Raw genomic sequence first — 17,644 nt, forward strand, 5'->3', positions numbered from 1 at the left:
AAGATGAGAAACACAGTACTTTGCTATAACAATGGCGGACATGTAGATAAATATTTGACACTGAGATGAACATCTGGAGTATGACTGTATCCTTGGTATAGCACGAGTCCTAGCGATCAGATCTTGGATGTGGATGGGTTTCTACCTGTTCCGCATTACCTTTGAACGTAGTTGATCACGGAAATCCAAGCCAAGCCGAATCGAAGAAATCATTTCCGAAAGCGTCGAAAGCGCAGGCAGTCGACAGGGGATAGCTGGTGTACCGAGCTAATCATGCAGGCGCATCTTTCAGCTGCCTTCTATCATGTTACATGGGGTTGTACGGAGACAAGCCTATTTGAGAAGCAATCTTTATCAACACCTCCTCCTCAGCTAGCCACAAGCATCTCGGCTAGTCTAAAAAATGCACTTATGACTGTAGATCTTTGGCCAGACAATACTTTTGGGAAGGAGAAAGAATAATCCATAATGGCGGACATGCATCGAAACTCTCACGTAGTCGTACTCACGTATCTCTCTTGTTCACCTAATTCTCTTATATTGGCATAAAAGATGACTCGTAGATTTAATCGTGAAAGCGTAATGGCATCCTCTAAATCGCCATACGAGCAATTATGCCGTATCTTGATCACAAACAACCTCTCACTTAACCTCAAATACCAGAGTCACTACCTTAGTCAAGGTTCTTGGGCTCCCACTTGTCCCCCAGCCAGCACCATCAAATCCGGAGAGAGTCATGAAATGGAAGCGAGAGGAAAGGCTCCCTTCCCATTATCGAAGCCATGTCTAACATCCGGCCAGGGGTAGCTGGCGCACAAGGCTGTGTAAACTATGTGTTGGATATTGGAGCGGATTCAGTGAACGAGATCGTGCTTCAGTTGTCCTTTGAAGGTGGCTTCCCATGGGGAAGTAATAGAGCCTTTGGTCGAGTATTATCTGCTCCAGACAATTTATTTCGAATCCGACAAGAAGGGCCGTCCACTATTGGCATGAACTACAGTAAGATGCCCTGGGTTACTCTGCAGTCGATGCCGCTGACAGATCCGCGATTAAAGCCGTTCATTTCACCATCGACTTTGATCAGGCTTTTTACAGTCCCTCCATCAAAGCAGTTGGAAACACATTGGAAGAGCCGGCTCTCGAAGTGCAACCAGCAGCGGAGCTTTTGTACCCCACCGGGGATGGGAACGAACCTGTGCCAGCCATCGAGGAACAATTAGGTGAAATCCCAAGCATTCCTGAGCACAGTTTCCCCGCCGAGCCAACCGAGTTCTGCGAGAGAAACGCATATTCCGACGGGACAGGATATGACCGATTTCACCCTGCGACCTACGATCGCCACTACGATGTAAATTTGCCGAACATGATATCCACGATTGCCAGATTCGGGATGCATGTCGCTGCACTCCATATTACTACATCAGCGTATCGAACAAAGGTGTTTCTAGCTTGTTGTAAGGATCAGAAAGTGGTTGAGGTAGAGATCAGGTTCTACCAAGATTTCTCGGCAAAGTGGGAGACTATCGGTCGGTTCTTGAGCACAAGCCAAACGCTTCTCGAGCAGAAGGCAGGCTCATCTTCGAGCCTAGGCTCAGATCTCGAGGAAGCTGTACTAGGAGATGTGAGCGTACAGCCGTGTGAGATCTGGGCTTCGGGCAATGTGTGCTGCAACAGCTCGGCGTCGAGCCGCGTTTTGCTGACACAGGCGAACGCGGCAATTCGACAATCGCTGAACCTGAACATAGCATGACGGGCTGAGCTGCTAGGGCAAGAAGATTGGTGGGTGTAACGCCCAAGACTGTGCACTTCAAACTTGTTCAGTTTCGCCGAAGTTCGTCGTCGTTGGAACGATTCACGTGACTCGCCTGACCGCCTTCGAGAAGGGCAAGCCCAATACGGTCATTTGGTATCTAAGCGAGCCGCAGCTGTCTAATGCGGCGCTAATGCGGCTCTAATGCGGCTCTAATGCATACCGCATTGGAACACCGGCCCACGACCACCAACGCCCGCCCCAGACGTCTCGTATTGCCATGTAGGAGGATTGCCGTCGTGATTGGAGTATTGTGCTGGCTTTCCTTGCCGCTCGACGACCGCGTCCTCTTTCCCGCGGCCTGCGCCTTGCCCGGTTCGTCCTGCACCGGTAGTTGTGGGATGGTCATGATCGCCATAGTCCCACCTACCCAGCTATTGCGGGCATCTTTACCCACTGACTGCACTTACATAGGACAATCCGGGAAAAAGCCATATCCCAATGCATCGGACACCGGTCCCAGAATGCGCATCTCGTCTTGGGTAGCAATGGATGCCAAGTACAGACTCGCTTCGCCGCTGCCCGCGCTGCAGAACAGCCGGAGGGGGCCTACCTGAGTCTCAACTTGCAACTGCTTGGAGTTTCTCGGCTCGCAACTGCCCGCGCTACGGAACCGCCGGAGAGGGCCTTCTACCTGGATCTCGGCTCGGAGTTTACCCACCATGCACGTAGGCACGAGGCACGTTCTCGCCGAAAACAAGACCCCTGCCCTGACGTACAGAGATGCAGCCATCTGTTGCTTTCCCAGCTGAGGGAGCAAGACGGTACAAGGTGTAGTCGGACCAAAATGGCATCAACCCTTCGCTTCCAGTTCTGATTGGTTTGGGCACCTACCCTGCTGCAGATCAGCTTCCCTTATGGGGACTTGACCAAGAAGAGTTTTCCCCGGCGTGAGGCTATTTTCTGTAATTGGATTATGCACCAAGTAGCTAATATCTACTTCAGGCCGGGTTGCTTGATGATCATACCGTTTGGCGACCCCCCAGCCCTGCTTCCTTGCCGTATTGGGTCCTTGAGCGCGCGTCCGATTGTGCCAAACGGTCCAGACTTTCTGGGGCACCCCACGAACCGGTGGATTGGGCCTAGTCCATGGCGATCAGTCTTATTGTTGAAGCGTGACGCTATCACGGCTCAGCTACGAGTGCTATCAGGTGGACCAGGGCCCTCAACTTCAGCTTGCCTGCATGACACGCGGTATACTCGGATTTATGGAATAGGCTATCTTCCAACCACAGCGAAGCCCAGAGACTACAGTATTAGCTTATCCGGCACCATGCATCCTCGAAATCAACTCCACGGTCATGCATACGCGGACCAACAGCTCTCAATCGCTTAACTTGCTCCACTTCCATCGAGATGGTATAGCTCGGATTGTTGTTGAAATTTCAGCTGGAAACTAGTCTTGGGATCAGCAAGAGACACTCTAGAGCGCAACACGTCGGTTAGCTTGTCCTCGGGTGTAGGCTCGACTACCGGACTTGGAAAGGTCTCGCGCTGGTCCGATAAGCTGTTGGATGTGTTGCCACGGCCTTGGTCGGATGAATGTGTTCACGGCGTGTACAGGGGTCGACGTTCATGTTTGTTTCTCACGTTCGGTGGCAAAGGTATAAAAAGCGGTCAGAAGTTTGGGACTTTCTCCGAGCAAGCTATCAGCTACCTATTATCGATTCTTCTTCACGGTGACCATCCTCAAACCATCAGATCTCAACCACTACACTTCCCAAACCCACGTCGACGCCATGCCAGAGGTTAAGAGGGAAACCGTCGTCGACGAGAAGCACACCAAGACCGTCGAGTATGGAGGTGCCAGTAACGGGCAACCTGCCCCTAAACCTCCACCAGAGAGTGTGCCTAAAAGTCTGCCCCATCACACCCAAGAATCAAAACACAACCATAATCCAATCTACAATCGAGTTATGTCGGGCGCAATCTTCGTTGCTTCTCCTCCCAATTCAGCAAAGTTGGATTTCCCTTCTGCCGCTGCCTCTATAGGCCCAATTGGGAATCCAGCTGCAGCTCTGGCAGGCTTTACTCTAAACGCTGCATCTGTGCTGCTCCGAGAGGCGCAAGCGGGGAAGCAAATGTCAGTAGTGGCACCTGTCGGAACGCTTGAGCGAGCCATTCTTGCGGAAGCCGCGTTTCGAGTCGTGGAGAGACTTGACCTGGACGCACCCTATAATCAGCAGGTCGAGGATGCCATGAAACACCACATCGACACAATCGGCATCAAGGTTGCGGCCGCGGCTCCTATTGTCATGGACTCGATCATGGAACCAGTTCTCCGAATCGTGCTGGACCAATTGAAGCGGCCTTGTGCCAAAGGTCACAACTGCCATCAGGGCACCTCGTTCGATGACCATTACTGGAAAAACTCTCAAATTTCTATTCCCACGGCAAGCCCTTTGAGCAACCAGCTTATGACCAGCTTCAAACAAGCATACAAGGACGCGCCTACACCCGCTGAAAGCCAAGAGGAATTCCTATGGGGCCTGGCTGGGCCCTTGATTGGTGCTGCCGGCAACCTACTCGGCGGTCTTTTGAAGGGGAAGAATAAGGCAGAAAGCAGTATGGCCGGAGAGGGAGATGAGGAGGGCATATTCAGCCGTATACCGTGGAATACACTCGGCAAACTTGGCGGTGCGGCTTTGAGAAAGGGAGTGGATATTCTGGACAAGAGAAATGCAGCCAAAAAAGCAGCAGCCGGGGGCACTGAAAGCGAGATGGGCGGCGACGAAGAATTGTTTGGGATCAGGATCCCGATCCTCAGCGACCTTCTGGGCGAGAGCGCTATGGCCGAAAGCGAAACGGGCGGCGAAGAGTTGTTTGGAATCAGAATTCCGATCATTAGCGATCTTCTGGGCGAGAGCGCTATGGCCGAAAGCGAAACGGGAGGCGAAGAGTTGTTTGGTTTCAGGATCCCCATCATTAGCGATATTCTGGGCGAAAGCACCATGGTCAGCGAGACCAAGAACTCCAGAGTCTCCTCCCACGGTAAAACCAGCCTACCTACCGGTAGCATCGGGGGAGATCTTGTACGCAGGGCCATCGCAGGGGAGGCTGCCCTACAAGCCTTTTTGGAGCTTCCCGTCGAAGTGCTCGAAGATGAGGGGATCATGGAGGGGCTTGCGACGTTCGTGAAGGATATCGCGCCAGGACTTCCCAAGTACACGATACCGGCGATGAAGAATCTTGCTCCCAAGATCCGATCCATGGTTGTCAACAAAGCTGGAAAAGGCGGCCAAAAGAAACTGAATGGGGCTCCTCCCAACGGCACTCCATCTCAGCACAATTCAAGCTTGAAAAAGAGGAAGAGCTTGCTCCTTCCTGGTGGCTATAGCCACACTGCGAGCAAGTTTGTCAACCAGTCTTCACCACAGGAGGTCTGATGAGCTGTTCCGGTCTCCAAATCTCTCCTCTGACTATTCCGTTAGGATGCCACGGACAACTCTGTGAGACCCCAAAGCGACTTCATCAGCCTCTGAGGCACGACAATACCTTGGTGGGTCTGGTTTCATGACAGTACTGCCCAGCCGACTTTTGAAGTTAACCTGAAAGAAGAGCGGAGAGAGGGGACCATGAACAGAAAGTTCAGATCAAATGATTAGAAGCGCCACTCATTATTACAAACTCACTGTCATTACTGTATTTTTCACCATGCTAGCTAGTTTATAGTCTGTAGATAGCCCAGTCCTTTCTGCCTGAACTTTAGCACTTGCAACTATGGATCATTTGGCTTACATAATCTGAATACCGTGAACGTTGGCATTTCAGATAGAAACTTGTTTCGCTCTGATATTCTCTGCCGACACAAATTCGCAATTTCTGCATCCATGACCTAAGTTCTTATCTCCTGACATCGCCCGCTAAAGAATACGGGGACATGACATGAGGAATACGTTCCCGATTGCTATCTCACATGGGCGAAGTTGATCTATACTTGCAAAGACGATCTGCCCTTCTTGCGAACTCCGTGACACTCATGCTTTCAGCTCAACTATGACCGTACCGTGATAAGGCTCTAGATACAAATGAGTGCCAAAGGCAGATAGCATATTGTCACATTGTTAAGTGACATGCCTGTCAACCGCTCTGCCCAGTCAAATGATAGCGGCAGCTATTAAGGGGTTGGGTTGCCATTTGGCACCCATGCTTTCAGCTCAGCTGTGGCTGTGCCTCGATAAGGCTCTGGATGTAAGTGAGGGCCAAAGGCAAATGGGATATTGTCATACTGTTGAGTGACACGACTGTTGGCCGGGGTTTCCAATGAAGTGATAGCGGCAGATATGACGGGCGTAGACTGCCGTTCGGTGCTCATGCTTTCGGCTCAGCGGTGACCATACCTCGATAAGGCTCTGGATATAAGCGAGAGCCAGAGGCGAATGGCGCATGACCTTCATGCTGAGTGACACGACTGTTAGCCGAAGTTTCCAATCGAATGATAGCGGCAGATATCACGGGCATAGATTGCCGTTGGACACCCATGCTTTCAGCTCAGCAGTGACTGTACCTCGACAAGGCTCTAGATGTAAGCGAGGGCCAAAGGCAAATAGCATATTGCCACACTGTTGAGTGACTCGGCTGTCAGCGGCTCTTTCCGATGGAAAGATAACGGTAGAAGTACAGGTATAAGTTGCAGTAGAGCACCATATCCGTTGCTGAAGTTCATACCTTGTGTCAAACCCTCAATTCGACCACACTTCGCTTTGCTCTTTCTAGTGCAGCAGTTCAAAATGGCATTACGAATGCCACTTTCCGCAACCACAAAGCTGGTCCTCGAAATAAGTAGCGTAGGGACCTGCGACCTGGTAGCCGATATCACAACTCTTGATGGAACCGTAAAAGCGAGATACGTAGATTTCCATAACGCGTTTTCAGTGAACCAGCAGACCTGGGACTTCGACTTGTCAGAGTGGAGCCCTGGATGGTACAGTAACGTGGGGGCCTCTGGATCCCGTATAACTGAAGAGAATATTCTGGTCGTCACATATCGACCATGGGGAGGATATTCGGTCGAACGCCGCCTGAACTTGACTGCTTTCATCACCGTTCGTGGCGATAAGCTTGAGTTCAATAGATGGTATGACCCTGCCCCTATCTTAGCTTATTTGCAGGACAAAGGTACTGGAGTTAATTGAACGTGTGATAGGTCTCCCGGGATCCACTTGTCTGCTTCCTGTCATTATTTTCAGGGCTCAGTATTATCAGCTTGGTGTCTCACTAAATCCGGCCAACTGCAACGTTCTTCAATCGATCTCAATGACCACATTGGCGTAGAGGATGACGAGTTTGTTGTGGGAGGCTCGGGTTTCGCAAGCAGAGTCAGCGGCCTTCGTCTTGAGAAAAAAGACGGTCACCTTTATATGTATGCGATGCTCAAGAATGCCCGAGGATCCTGGTTCGAGCCGAAGAAGCAAGTGAATTTGTCTTTCGCGCTGTTGAACAAGGACGGCAAACTCGTCTGGGAGCCAAGGTATGAGCATCGAGGACCGAAATTGACGGCAAAAATCTGACAGCCTGGAACAGCGATGGCTTATTCGACAGAAACGGCTTCTTCGCCAGATTTCTGGAGGATGTTCCGTTTGTCGGCTTAGTTGTGGCAGCTCTGCACCTGAATGCCGGAAATCTTGTAAAATATCATCTTTTGACCCCGGTAAGCAGAAGGCTGAGCGCTAACAGAATATATAGGATCACGCTAAGGGGGCTGCTATCAGAGCAACGAGTAAAACTCTGATGGCCGTGTACTCAGGGGCCATTGGAGCAACGCTCGGGCCAGTTGCCGCTATCCTTCTCTCCTCGATAATGACGCCTCATATTATGATATTGGAAAACAGAATTGCGAATGAGATTATCGACGATCCTACAGCACTTGACCGATTCCAGAAAGTGACTATAGCAAGAGTGGTAGTTGAGGGTCTCGGGTCAATGGCTGGAAGCGGTGGTGGTGAGATTATGAAGATATGGGCGTCCAAACTGTCGCAACCTTATGTGGAGAAAATCGCAAACGAAGTAATTCGAAAGGCTGGAACTTTTACTGTTGAGAAGGTATCAGGGAAAGCGGGTGGAAAGTTTACGGAGACGTAAGTTACCTGACCATATTTGATATTTTACTAACGCTCTTTTCAGACTAACAAAGATTGTTGCTGGGGAAGCAATGCCAAAGGAGTGGGAGGACGCGGCGGTGCCAATTCATTCACGAGCTATACAAATGTAGGTGAAAAAAGAGGTGGGAAAAACAAAGGCGGAGAAACCAAGAAAGAGATGGACAAACCAGTAGACCAAAAGCTATCTGAGGAAGAGGAGCCGCTATTCAAAGATCTGGATGATGTTATAAACCCTCGACATGATCGGAAAGGTGCATGTGGAATCCAGGGAATCTCATTGGGGTAGCGGTGAGAGCTACAGCAGGCGCACGGCACCTGATGTATAGCCTCACCCTCCTTCAGACCTCCCCCTCTTCTCTACATCCTTAGCATCTTCATCAAATACAGCACGTACAACGTCCACTCTCTCTTGTTACGTGACAATAAGCTTTTGAGACCCACAAACCAAAAGCTGACTGACAGCTAGCGTAACACGTCCGCTCGGAATATATTCCGACGTCACGTTACTCATCTTATATGCCCTATTTGTATTCCCCTTCCTACATAGATAGCACAAGAGTTCACTACATTTCTCCAGCAATCACTGACTGAGGAAAGGGAGCAATACTTTGCGGCCGCAAATTTATCGAGAGACCCTCTTTGCCCTCATTGCTGATTAAACTTGTCGCGGTACGTCCCGCCCGAGACAAGTATCTGCTTCTTCTATCCATGCCTCCAGGCCATCAGCAACCTGCTCGGAGTGCCCACGAGAACTGGTCCATTTCCTCCTATGGAGATGATACGCTGTGCAATAGTATCCTTTGTCGATTTCGAAGTCGCTGTCGAGAAGCGCGCATACGCTACCGTGATTGATTTCACCTCATTACCCTCCACACGTCTCGACTCTTCGTCCCCACCGTACTGATTGATGTGAATTCATGCTCAGTCGCCGAACAAAGCAAGTGCGCCCTCGCCCGCACAAGGCATATTCGCAATATTCTTTCAGCTTCGTTTAGGCTTCTCCTTTCGTCTTTACTCTCCTCTGTCGGTGGCCCGGGTACATAAAAGCGGGCAGAGCTCTAGCCCTAGAGGCTCCCTATATCCTCAAGAGGAAGGACTCGGCGGGAGCTGCACAGGTGCGATCCTTGGGCGTGAGCCAGCCGACCAGTGCGCGGTGTCCTAGGATTGGCAGATTTGACTAGATCGTCGACAGGCTCATCCAGAGATAAGGCAGCATGTGCTTCGCCACCACAACCACTGTGCGAGCCGGAACCGAGCGCGGAGGTACTAGCAGACGAGTCATGTGGGCGGCGCCTGTGACGGACTCAACCTGAGCTGCCTTCATTCAAAATTGCATGGCCTGGTAACGCTGGACATGGCCGAGATGGGCGAACCAAGGTATGGGCTGGAGCCGATCATCGTGGGGGCTGGTTGCATCCTAATCCTCTCGTCCGTGGCAGGCGATGCTATTCCAACGCTCCATGTCAATGCCATGCTATCCGCGCGTGGAGCCAATCTGAAAGGTTAGTCCAGGGTCGGAAGTTAAGGCGTGGGCATAATATCTCATAACATGTTTGGCGGTTAATTTACGGTAGATAGATGTAGAAAGTCTCTGCTACCGCGTATACCTACGGCCCTTACTAGCTGCCCCTGTTGCTGTAATGATCGCGAATGATATCCTGTCCTATTCACCTCCAATACTTCTTAGTAGCCCCTCTTTCGATCAACTTCATTGATCAACCCCTCCCCCCTCTCCTTTTTCCCGATGTTCGCTTCCAACAGCTGAAACGCGCGCTCCATATACCTCGAGCTGTTGCTGCTGATGTGAGGTGTCAGCACCAAGTTCGGCGCCTCCCACAGCGGGTGGTCCTCCGGCAGCGGCTCGGGGCTCGTCACGTCGACAGCCGCGCCGCGGAGCTTCTTCGATTTCAAAGCATCAATAAGCGCGGGCTGGTCGATGATGTCGCCACGCGAAATGTTGGCGATATAGCTTAGATTAGGGTTTGAAGCGGCGAGGAGATCGAACTCAGGAGTGCTGAGGAAGTGGAAGGTTGCTGGACTACTCGAGCTTTAGTGACCTGCTGAAAGGGGTGCGGTCCGGTCTCTACACCTCGGTGATCGTGAAGAGGAAGGAGAGGAGGGGAGGAGCGTCTTAGCTAGTGTAGAGAAGGATAGAGGAGTATACGTGGCCTAAGGAAGCCACGGAGTGGGGTGAAGTGAAGTCAGCCACTCACGTCAACGGCACACTGATCACCAGCAGATCGATCTCCAGCTTCAAGAACGCATGAAGGGCCTCCTTGCTAGTTCCGCTATACCAGGCGCTCGGTATAGAGCCGTCGGGATCGCCGGTGCCGGGCACGATGAAGCCTTTATCCTTTTTGGACTCGGGCGTGGTGCGCGGTGATGCCGTGTAGGCGATCACGTCCATACCCAAAGCCTGGGCTACGCGCGCGACTGCGGCACAGACGTTAGCATTATCGATTGCGTGGGATGGAAAGTTCCATGTTCCATGCAAGCCATGCCTGCTGTGCCTCAGGCATGACGCATGGCGGCTGTGGCGCTGAGCGGATGGGGCCGTTGCGCAGAGTCCGAGATGGCCATCCTGCGTGCGGCGCAGCGATCTCGGGGCGTCCGAGCGTGGCGAGGCGCTGAAACATCTTCGAAGGAAACTTTTCAAGTGTACAAAGCGTATATTGTGGGTTGAGGATGTTTTGAATGTCTCGGATGTGCGGAGATGGAATCCGGCGGGAGTTGGAGGATCCGAGTCCCGCCACTGCAAAAGGATTCACGACTGAGAGATTTGCAGCACTCACCTTGTCGTCCGATGCTCCCATAGCCTAGCACGCCTACGCGCTGACCTGGCAGGTCTCTTACGCTGCCAGCTCCGTTATCTTTTTTCCAGGCATGCTTCTTTTGCGCCTCATAGAGGTCGTTGTACCCGTGACTCTGGACCAGGGTGGTCAGAATGACCCATTCAGCAATCTGCGGGCCATGGATGCCCGTGGCCGTGCATAACGGTATCTTAGAATCGGTGTAGATAGGGTGTTTCATGACATGATTGATGCCGGCACTGAAGAACTGGATAAGCCCCAGGTTGGGGGCCAATGAGGGTGTAGGGGGGAGGGCGGCGACGGTTGCGATGATCGTGGCGCGTTCGTAGACATCTTTTGACAGAATGAGGGTATTAGATAAGATTTTCTGATAGATGAAATGAAAACCGTAACTAGTGGCACCGTCCTTCGACATTGATATTGCAGTATAGATGAATAGAATTGGTATGCATGTAGTGAAAAAGAGAGCTGAGTCGGAAATTCGGACATGTTGTGAGGCCTTAAGAAACATACCTTCGGGAATGCCTGCTTCATGATCCCACACCGCTGTAGTGGTGGCATTAACATACTCAACTTCCAGCTTGGGAAACTTCTTCTTTATCTTGTCAAGGCTCGGGGCCATGTTTGACTCCGGAGCTGGGAACAGAACTAGCAGCACCTCCTTCTTGCTCTCTGCAGCTGGGCTGTCCGGTCCACCGCCCATCATTGCAAGATTTAGTAAAGATATCTGATAGTAGGTGGATGAAAGTGTGAGTAGATTGGTGTGAGTAGATTGTAGATAGCTGTAAAAGGACGGGTGTAGGACATGGGGATATAGGAAAGTCAGGTAGATAGAGGTAATGGTCTTTGATTACTAATGGCCTTCGCAACCAACCTGGAACTCCGCACTTAACAGCATTGAGAGTCGCGATGAAACCGTGAGGATGCAGACGAAAGATGTCGTGCTGTTAGTCGTGGCTCGCGTCACCGCGTGCGCCTAGCTAGAACGCGGCAAGATCTCGATACGGCAATACGCCACGCGGTGGAGTGAACGTCCCGCGGTCAAGGCTTCGATCTTCACCAGACAAGCTTTTGTCCCAGCTAACCGGGAACTAAAATCAAGACACCTCTCATGAACTGCACAATGGCGCTGATATTGCAGTTTCAGGAAATATGATCGGGAAAGGGGGCTTATGGTGCAAGTGAGAGTCTTCGCTGACTGATTCCAAGGCTGTAGAGTTGGAGCAACTGAAGCCGAAGCCACCATGCGCGTCGCCCAGTCCCCTCACCCGCGATATCGGCCTCCAACTACCCACGCGGGGCATGAAAAAGGCGGCGCTCTGAATCTAGAACAAGCCGCCGTGGGTGTGAGTGTGTCTGCCACTGCTTAGGGTGCCTCAATGCATTTATAAAATTCTGAACCAGATAGTTCTAGAAGCTCTTGACCTTGGGCTACGTGGAAATTCGTTGAAGCACTTCAAGCAGTGACAGGCAGGCGTACACACGAGACGGAGTGCTTGATGAGTGTGCCAGTTTCTTCACGCCTAGCGTGCTATCACCACGCGTCAAATACCCGCCCGCGATAGTGATACGAGCGCCGCTTTCCATCCAGACGGTCCAAATTTCCCCAGACCCAGCCACAGAGTAATCCCCAGATTTCAGCTCGCATTTCCTCCGTAGCCGAATCAGAGACGGAAGGCCATGTCAAGAATATCCGTGCCAGGATGCCGAACGCCATCAATCAAGGTTGATTAGACTCGCTACCGATGTCACCCCGAGCGGCACGGCACGGGAATACTGTAGGTACGAAGTACCGGGCGCGAAGTCTTTGTAAGAACCGGACAGGGTAGTTCGAGACGGACTGGTCGTTGATCAAGTCCCAGGGGTAGACGAAACACAACCCGGTAACCGATGCAGTTCAGAGGTAACTGTGCTAATTAGCCTGCTTACGCTTACACCCAGGGGTGCAGACGTGGTATGAGGTCCCAGCGAGGCAGAACATGTCGTGTCACATGCACGTTGTCTAGTTTCGGAGTGATGCGGTAGGGTCGATAAGGTATCATCGAAGATCTGGTCTTCGTTCATTGATGAGAGAATCTATACATGCTGACTGGTGCGCAGTGCAGCTGCCTGCTAGGGCTACTAAGTTTTGCGCAGATCGCTCCGCTGGTACAATATATGTGTGACAGAAGTCAAAGTGTCGCTTCCCTCTTGGGAAGCTCTATTACCGCATCCTTTCGTCGATAGACAAGACACTAGAGTAAGTAAGCCCCCTCCTTCCTTTCAAGGCAGAGGGCGTTGGTGGGAGTAAGGGCAGGGTCGGCCTGCGTACTCTGTAACTCTTGTCGTGGGTGTAATAAGGTGTAGTGTAGAAGTGTGGGTGTAGCGAGACACGAGAAAGGAAGTGAATGCGCACTTGCGGCTGTGCGAAGCCGTTAGAAATCTACCAGAAGCCCACCTGTCATTAACTCCGTCGCTATGATCGTTCCGTTACCCCCTAGTCCGACATGAAGAAGTAAAACGGCTTTTTCCCAACCGGCCCAAAATCTCCAAAGCGCCGGTGCTGATAGTGTAGACATAAAGAAGGTGGCGTTCGTACCCCGGGTATCTTTCGTGGGCTGCAGAGGGCATGCGATACTGCCAATCGCTCTCTGTGCCGTCCTTGAGTGTTGTTCCTTGCTTGGTTGTAAAGCGGAGGGTGGGACTGATGAGTGTCTGCTCACTAATCCCAAGTCGCAGAGTGAAACGAAGAATTTGGAGTTTCTCTATCTGAGACTCGTGTTCACATCTTGTTCGTCATCCCTGGGCGTTCAATCTCGTCCTCCGTGACAGGAGGGTGATAGCCAAGTCCGCCCCTTGCGTGCGTGTTGCGCGGATCCCATTCAACACGCAACGTGGCCTGAGACGGAGCGCGAGGAGTAGAGAAACTGAGAGTCGGACTGCGGTACTCCCGCTGTACCTCTTTGCCGAAGTAATCCGGGGTACCAGTCGCATCGCGATCAATGTCGCGTCCTGACATGGGGCTGGTGACTGCGGTTTCGGGTGATTTGATTTGGGGTGTATTCCCAATCTTGAGAAGTTCGTAGGCACGCGCATCGGAGGAGAAGCGCTTTGCGTCGAGCGAAACGAATTCTCGCTTGGATCCAAATTTGGATCGGACCATATCCCACCATGCTGTGTAGATGGAACCTCTACCCAGGAGTAGCAGACATTCAAGGCCAGCAAGCTGTAGAGAGTTAGTTGATATTACCAAGATATAGAATGATTGAACATACCGATAGTAGCACCAATACCGCGATGATTGTTGGCATGTTCATGAATAGGGCCTGTCCCATGGAGAAACACTTTTCTCTGTGGTCAGGATTGGAGATCAGGCAGACGGTCCAGGGTAATATGGAATCCATATGGTGGCTGAGATTCCCCACGATCTGATTGAGATAGATGAATACCACGGAAAGGAAGATAACGTCTACCAGCATAAAGGCAACGATGGTCATGCCGCGCCACTGCAGCCACACTACCTTTCTTACTCGTCGGTAGACGGCTTTGGCGGACTTTGTTCGGATGCTAGAGGTGGTAAAGGAAGGAAGGCCGCCAGAGCTCTGGGTCTCCGTAGCGTCATCGCTCCACATGTTTTTCACGTAAACTTTGATGCAATAGGCGAATCTACCAACAATTAGCAAAGGTCAAATGGTTGGGCACTTGGTCACTCACGTGGCCAGCTGTATCGCCGTGGACGCACACCCAATCCCCAAGAGCGGGCCCCAAAAGAGCTTCACTGAATCCTGTGCATTCACATGGCAGATGTCTCCAAAGCGAAATGAGACGCCAGTCAAAGTGATGGTCACGGTGAAGAGGGTGGCAATGATTCCCCAGCCCAGGCCCTGGGCAGCGTACATGAACTTTTTCCCGGGCAGGACGTCCCAGACAATCTGAAGATGCATAGAGAGAACGCGAACGAAGACTATAAAAATCAGCGAGTGCGCTCAACGCACGATGTTGGGAACCTACTCCAGACCGTCATTGATAAGCCGCCCGCTATAATGAAAGCACCCGAAAATGCACAGGTCAAGTTCGAATACATGTCATTGGGCGTGACTTCGTCGTAGCATTGCGGTGGTCTCACTGCGAGTGGGACGACGAATCCCAGCTATGTTCGTGTCAGTAAATATTTAGCTCGCAGGAGTCGGATCACTTACGCCGACAAACAATATACCTACGACCATACAGTAACTTAGGTAATGCCGACGAGTCTTCTCTAAGGGAAGAGCGATAAATGATATTAGAAGGAATAAACAGGACACGACGCCACCAATGCTGAGTCCCTCTGCAATTCGGTACCATGTTACGAAGCCTGGAAAATAGTGTCAGAGGAGCATGCGAAAAGGCGAAAAAGGACGTTCTCACTTTCGGGGTAGAGATAGTCGGTGATAGGACATGGTACACAGCAATAGAGGCCCGGATGAATTTGGGGTGCAGGTGCGCAAAATCGCCCATCGACGACTATCGAGTGATTAGTTCCTTGACTCGCTTTGCGCTCGAAGAATGCACTCACATCCGCCATCTGCGCCAAAGGCTGCGAGATCGAAGAACGGAGCTGGGCAGAGCCCTCGGAGTATAGTGTTGTTCGCCATTGTGATGTTCTTCTAATTCAGGTGTCGCAACGGACCAAACTCAGATTACACGCCGTGCAACATTGACGAAGATGCAATGCTTTTTCTGGATGCCTGAGTTCTTGATAGACAGACAAATTGCACAAAAGGAAAATTGTTGACGCTTCGGGCCAGTAGTCAATGCTTTAAACAGGACGAGATCCGTGCCGGAAGAGGGATATTGGGCGGTTTCGGGCAACGGTATGATGAGGCAGGTGGTTAAGGCCTTGTTCCACGCAGAGATGAGACAATAGAGGTTCTGAGTCAAGAAAAGGCTGTGACGGTACGTTGGAAGGGGAACGGGAGGGTACGCAGGATCGATTGGGTTGGTGGTGGCTTGCAAGGGCGCAGACAGATGAGTTGATTACGCAAGTGAGGGTGAAACTGGAACAGTATGAATGGATCGCAGAATGGAAGCAGAGCAAAAGCACGAGAAACGTAGAAGCGCGGGACGGGGTACAGTAATGTAGCCAGGCGGGTCGCAGGGCAGAGCCAGACGCAGACCAGCTGCTTGGGGGGTACATGGAGAGACGCCGCCTGGTTGGACCCGTGCCTTGGACCCAGAGCACGACGATCCGAGATGCCCAAGCCAGTCACCCATGGCGCTCCGGGGGAAGCAGCGCGGGTTGCAGGGCCTGAAGGGGACGCCAGGCATGGCGGACGGTGAAAGGGCTAGGCGTAGTGGGGACGGGAGACAGCCGGGGCCAGGTACAAGCACTTCGGCGTTGCGAGTGGTCGCAACGGCGGCGCCGTCGAGCCCGCGTCGGCGCAGCACGCTGCTATGCAAGCTGATTCGCGCAGCCGACTTCATGTCGCGCCCTCTTACGGCCTCTCCAGGCGCGAATGGAGTATCCATTACGGGGTTTTGCTCGTGCGGTTTGCCATCACGGGCGAAGTGGCACAGCAGAGAGCATGAATCCTCGGGATGCCCGCACTCTCGCAGATCATGCAGTGCGCTCGCCGCCGACGAGTCTCAAGCAGCACGGTGCCGCAATTAGGCGACACCGTCCCAAGAGCCCAATATCGCGGCATGCAACTGAGGCCGCGGCGAGGGCGCGACAATATCGAGACCCTGGACGGGAGGAATTTTGAGGCTGGGCTGACAGGTGCGCGATCACTGACGCGGCGTTCGATGACGACGGATTATGATGATGCTTGGACGCGCCCCAAGCAAGATGAGCATGTTCGCGTTGTTGCTGCGCATGGCTTCGGAGTGGATTCTGCGTGGTGGTTGGTGGAGGGCGAAGTGTGTGGCGGACGGTCAGCCCGCCTCAGCTTGCCAGAACCTCCCAATTGCCATGCCCTCGTGCTCCTCACGTGGCCGCGAGCATGAATCAATATTTGTCGGCTGGCGTGCTCGTCCAGCTTGTGTGTTCAGTCTCTTCATATCCAGTCAAGGCCCAGCGTCGTGCATATCGACTTTCTTTTCGGTCGTCCTTCAGGCTTCAGCCATCCTTCAGCTGGGAATCGGGGACAACGACCTGACTCGCCGCCATTCTGATCCACCGCTGTGTCCCCAAAAGGCCAGAGTACAGCAGCGGGGTGCCCAGTCTTCAACGGGCGGGCTCCTCCGACCTGGATGCCTTGCAGAAATGCCCCGATGGACCATACCGAGCTGCGTTAAGGCGATGCCGCTATCACAGCGCCCCATCGGCTCGTTCTTCTTCACGCCCCGACCCGTCCCTCTTCGCGGCGGCGTCAAGTCGGCCTATCAACGCGTCGAGACGTGCCTTCTGTTGATAGCCCTTCGAATTGGCTGCACGCCTCATTGCAAACTCCGCTTTGTCAGACCGGCCGTCGAATGATCTTTCCACTCCTCTGCTTGCTCCTGGAATCGGGCCACTTCGTCGTGCTTCGCGTGCGAGCTTGTCGATGATGGCAAAGTGATGCCAAATTTTCTCGACCAGCATCCTTTTCCCGTTTCTGGATCCCCATTCAAGGACGGTTACGAGGCCGCCGTTCGTGACCAAGGCGAAAACCCTCCACCCCTCGTAGCCCCTGACCGACTCAACACCAGCCGCGCCGTCTTGCGATGCGGAGGAGGGGTTCCTGCAGAAGGTTGTCAGCCCGATTTCCCGTGCATGGCATCCCGCACCTAACGCGTTTTAGGCCGGACTGGCCACCAAAGGCGGCCCTAGAACCGCTTCCGGACACGACTTGTGCTGTTCTTGCTGCCGGATGTGCGGACGGCATCGACATCCGTCGTCTCGACTTCAACATCATCATTACCGCGAACGAGCTGCCGTTCCCAGAACTCATGCCGAGTCTCCCTACGCACTTTTTCCGTTATTG

At 52.5% G+C, this 17,644-nt stretch overlaps 7 protein-coding genes across 7 annotated transcripts; 2 read left to right on the forward strand and 5 right to left on the reverse strand.

The window, feature by feature from the left end:
• Positions 1 to 963: 963 nt before the first annotated feature.
• On the reverse strand, positions 964 to 2,543 carry BDZ99DRAFT_501503 (uncharacterized protein; the record flags this gene model as incomplete). The annotated part of the gene is made up of 5 exons (XM_033723820.1): positions 964 to 1,272; positions 1,334 to 1,400; positions 1,496 to 1,805; positions 1,974 to 2,176; positions 2,221 to 2,543. 5 exons carry the CDS (start codon positions 2,541 to 2,543, stop codon positions 1,090 to 1,092), a joined length of 1,086 nt encoding a protein of 361 aa, XP_033572923.1. The 3' UTR covers positions 964 to 1,089.
• Positions 2,544 to 3,463: 920 nt separating this feature from the next.
• Positions 3,464 to 5,511, forward strand: BDZ99DRAFT_539257 (uncharacterized protein). The gene has a single exon (XM_033726669.1). It carries the CDS (start codon positions 3,550 to 3,552, stop codon positions 5,194 to 5,196), a length of 1,647 nt encoding a protein of 548 aa, XP_033572924.1. The 5' UTR covers positions 3,464 to 3,549; the 3' UTR covers positions 5,197 to 5,511.
• A 1,029-nt stretch (positions 5,512 to 6,540) lies between these two features.
• Positions 6,541 to 8,021, forward strand: BDZ99DRAFT_524199 (uncharacterized protein; the record flags this gene model as incomplete). Its single annotated transcript, XM_033725878.1, has 5 exons — positions 6,541 to 6,887; positions 6,957 to 7,280; positions 7,334 to 7,436; positions 7,496 to 7,887; positions 7,934 to 8,021. The coding sequence occupies 5 exons, from the start codon at positions 6,541 to 6,543 to the stop codon at positions 8,019 to 8,021; spliced, it is 1,254 nt and encodes a 417-aa protein (XP_033572925.1).
• A 1,431-nt stretch (positions 8,022 to 9,452) lies between these two features.
• Positions 9,453 to 11,558, reverse strand: BDZ99DRAFT_449652 (uncharacterized protein). Its single transcript, XM_033718130.1, has 4 exons — positions 11,235 to 11,558; positions 10,704 to 11,054; positions 10,125 to 10,344; positions 9,453 to 9,949 (listed from the first exon to the last, which is right to left on the reverse strand). Exons 1-4 carry the CDS (start codon positions 11,425 to 11,427, stop codon positions 9,595 to 9,597), a joined length of 1,119 nt encoding a protein of 372 aa, XP_033572926.1. The 5' UTR covers positions 11,428 to 11,558; the 3' UTR covers positions 9,453 to 9,594.
• Positions 11,559 to 13,133: 1,575 nt separating this feature from the next.
• Positions 13,134 to 15,381, reverse strand: BDZ99DRAFT_100761 (uncharacterized protein). Its single transcript, XM_033712319.1, has 6 exons — positions 15,108 to 15,381; positions 14,900 to 15,054; positions 14,712 to 14,850; positions 14,415 to 14,664; positions 13,976 to 14,366; positions 13,134 to 13,926 (listed from the first exon to the last, which is right to left on the reverse strand). The coding sequence occupies exons 1-6, from the start codon at positions 15,262 to 15,264 to the stop codon at positions 13,483 to 13,485; spliced, it is 1,536 nt and encodes a 511-aa protein (XP_033572927.1). The 5' UTR covers positions 15,265 to 15,381; the 3' UTR covers positions 13,134 to 13,482.
• On the reverse strand, positions 15,382 to 15,933 carry BDZ99DRAFT_100760 (uncharacterized protein). Its single transcript, XM_033712318.1, has one exon. The coding sequence runs from the start codon at positions 15,874 to 15,876 to the stop codon at positions 15,499 to 15,501; it is 378 nt and encodes a 125-aa protein (XP_033572928.1). The 5' UTR covers positions 15,877 to 15,933; the 3' UTR covers positions 15,382 to 15,498.
• A 1,056-nt stretch (positions 15,934 to 16,989) lies between these two features.
• Positions 16,990 to 17,611, reverse strand: BDZ99DRAFT_539261 (uncharacterized protein; the record flags this gene model as incomplete). The annotated part of the gene is made up of 2 exons (XM_033726670.1): positions 16,990 to 17,401; positions 17,448 to 17,611. 2 exons carry the CDS (start codon positions 17,609 to 17,611, stop codon positions 16,990 to 16,992), a joined length of 576 nt encoding a protein of 191 aa, XP_033572929.1.
• Positions 17,612 to 17,644: the final 33 nt, after the last annotated feature.

The sequence above is a fragment of the Mytilinidion resinicola genome, assembly GCF_010093595.1.
Source record: "Mytilinidion resinicola strain CBS 304.34 unplaced genomic scaffold BDZ99scaffold_17, whole genome shotgun sequence".
Taxonomy (NCBI): Eukaryota; Fungi; Ascomycota; class Dothideomycetes; order Mytilinidiales; family Mytilinidiaceae; genus Mytilinidion; species Mytilinidion resinicola.

Coding starts and splice junctions, on each gene's coding strand:
- BDZ99DRAFT_539257 (XM_033726669.1), top strand. CDS start 3,550: ATGCCAGAGGTTAAGAGGGAAACCGTCGTCGACGAGAAGCACACCAAG.
- BDZ99DRAFT_449652 (XM_033718130.1), bottom strand. CDS start 11,427: ATGATGGGCGGTGGACCGGACAGCCCAGCTGCAGAGAGCAAGAAGGAG. Junction 11,055..11,234: donor TGAAGCAGGCATTCCCGAAG/GTATGTTTCTTA, acceptor TTCTGTCAAAAG/ATGTCTACGAACGCGCCACG. Junction 9,950..10,124: donor GTGATCAGTGTGCCGTTGAC/GTGAGTGGCTGA, acceptor AAGCTCGAGTAG/TCCAGCAACCTTCCACTTCC.
- BDZ99DRAFT_100761 (XM_033712319.1), bottom strand. CDS start 15,264: ATGGCGGATGTGAGTGCATTCTTCGAGCGCAAAGCGAGTCAAGGAACT. Junction 15,055..15,107: donor CGACTATCTCTACCCCGAAA/GTGAGAACGTCC, acceptor ACTATTTTCCAG/GCTTCGTAACATGGTACCGA. Junction 14,851..14,899: donor TAGGTATATTGTTTGTCGGC/GTAAGTGATCCG, acceptor ACACGAACATAG/CTGGGATTCGTCGTCCCACT.
- BDZ99DRAFT_100760 (XM_033712318.1), bottom strand. CDS start 15,876: ATGTACCCCCCAAGCAGCTGGTCTGCGTCTGGCTCTGCCCTGCGACCC.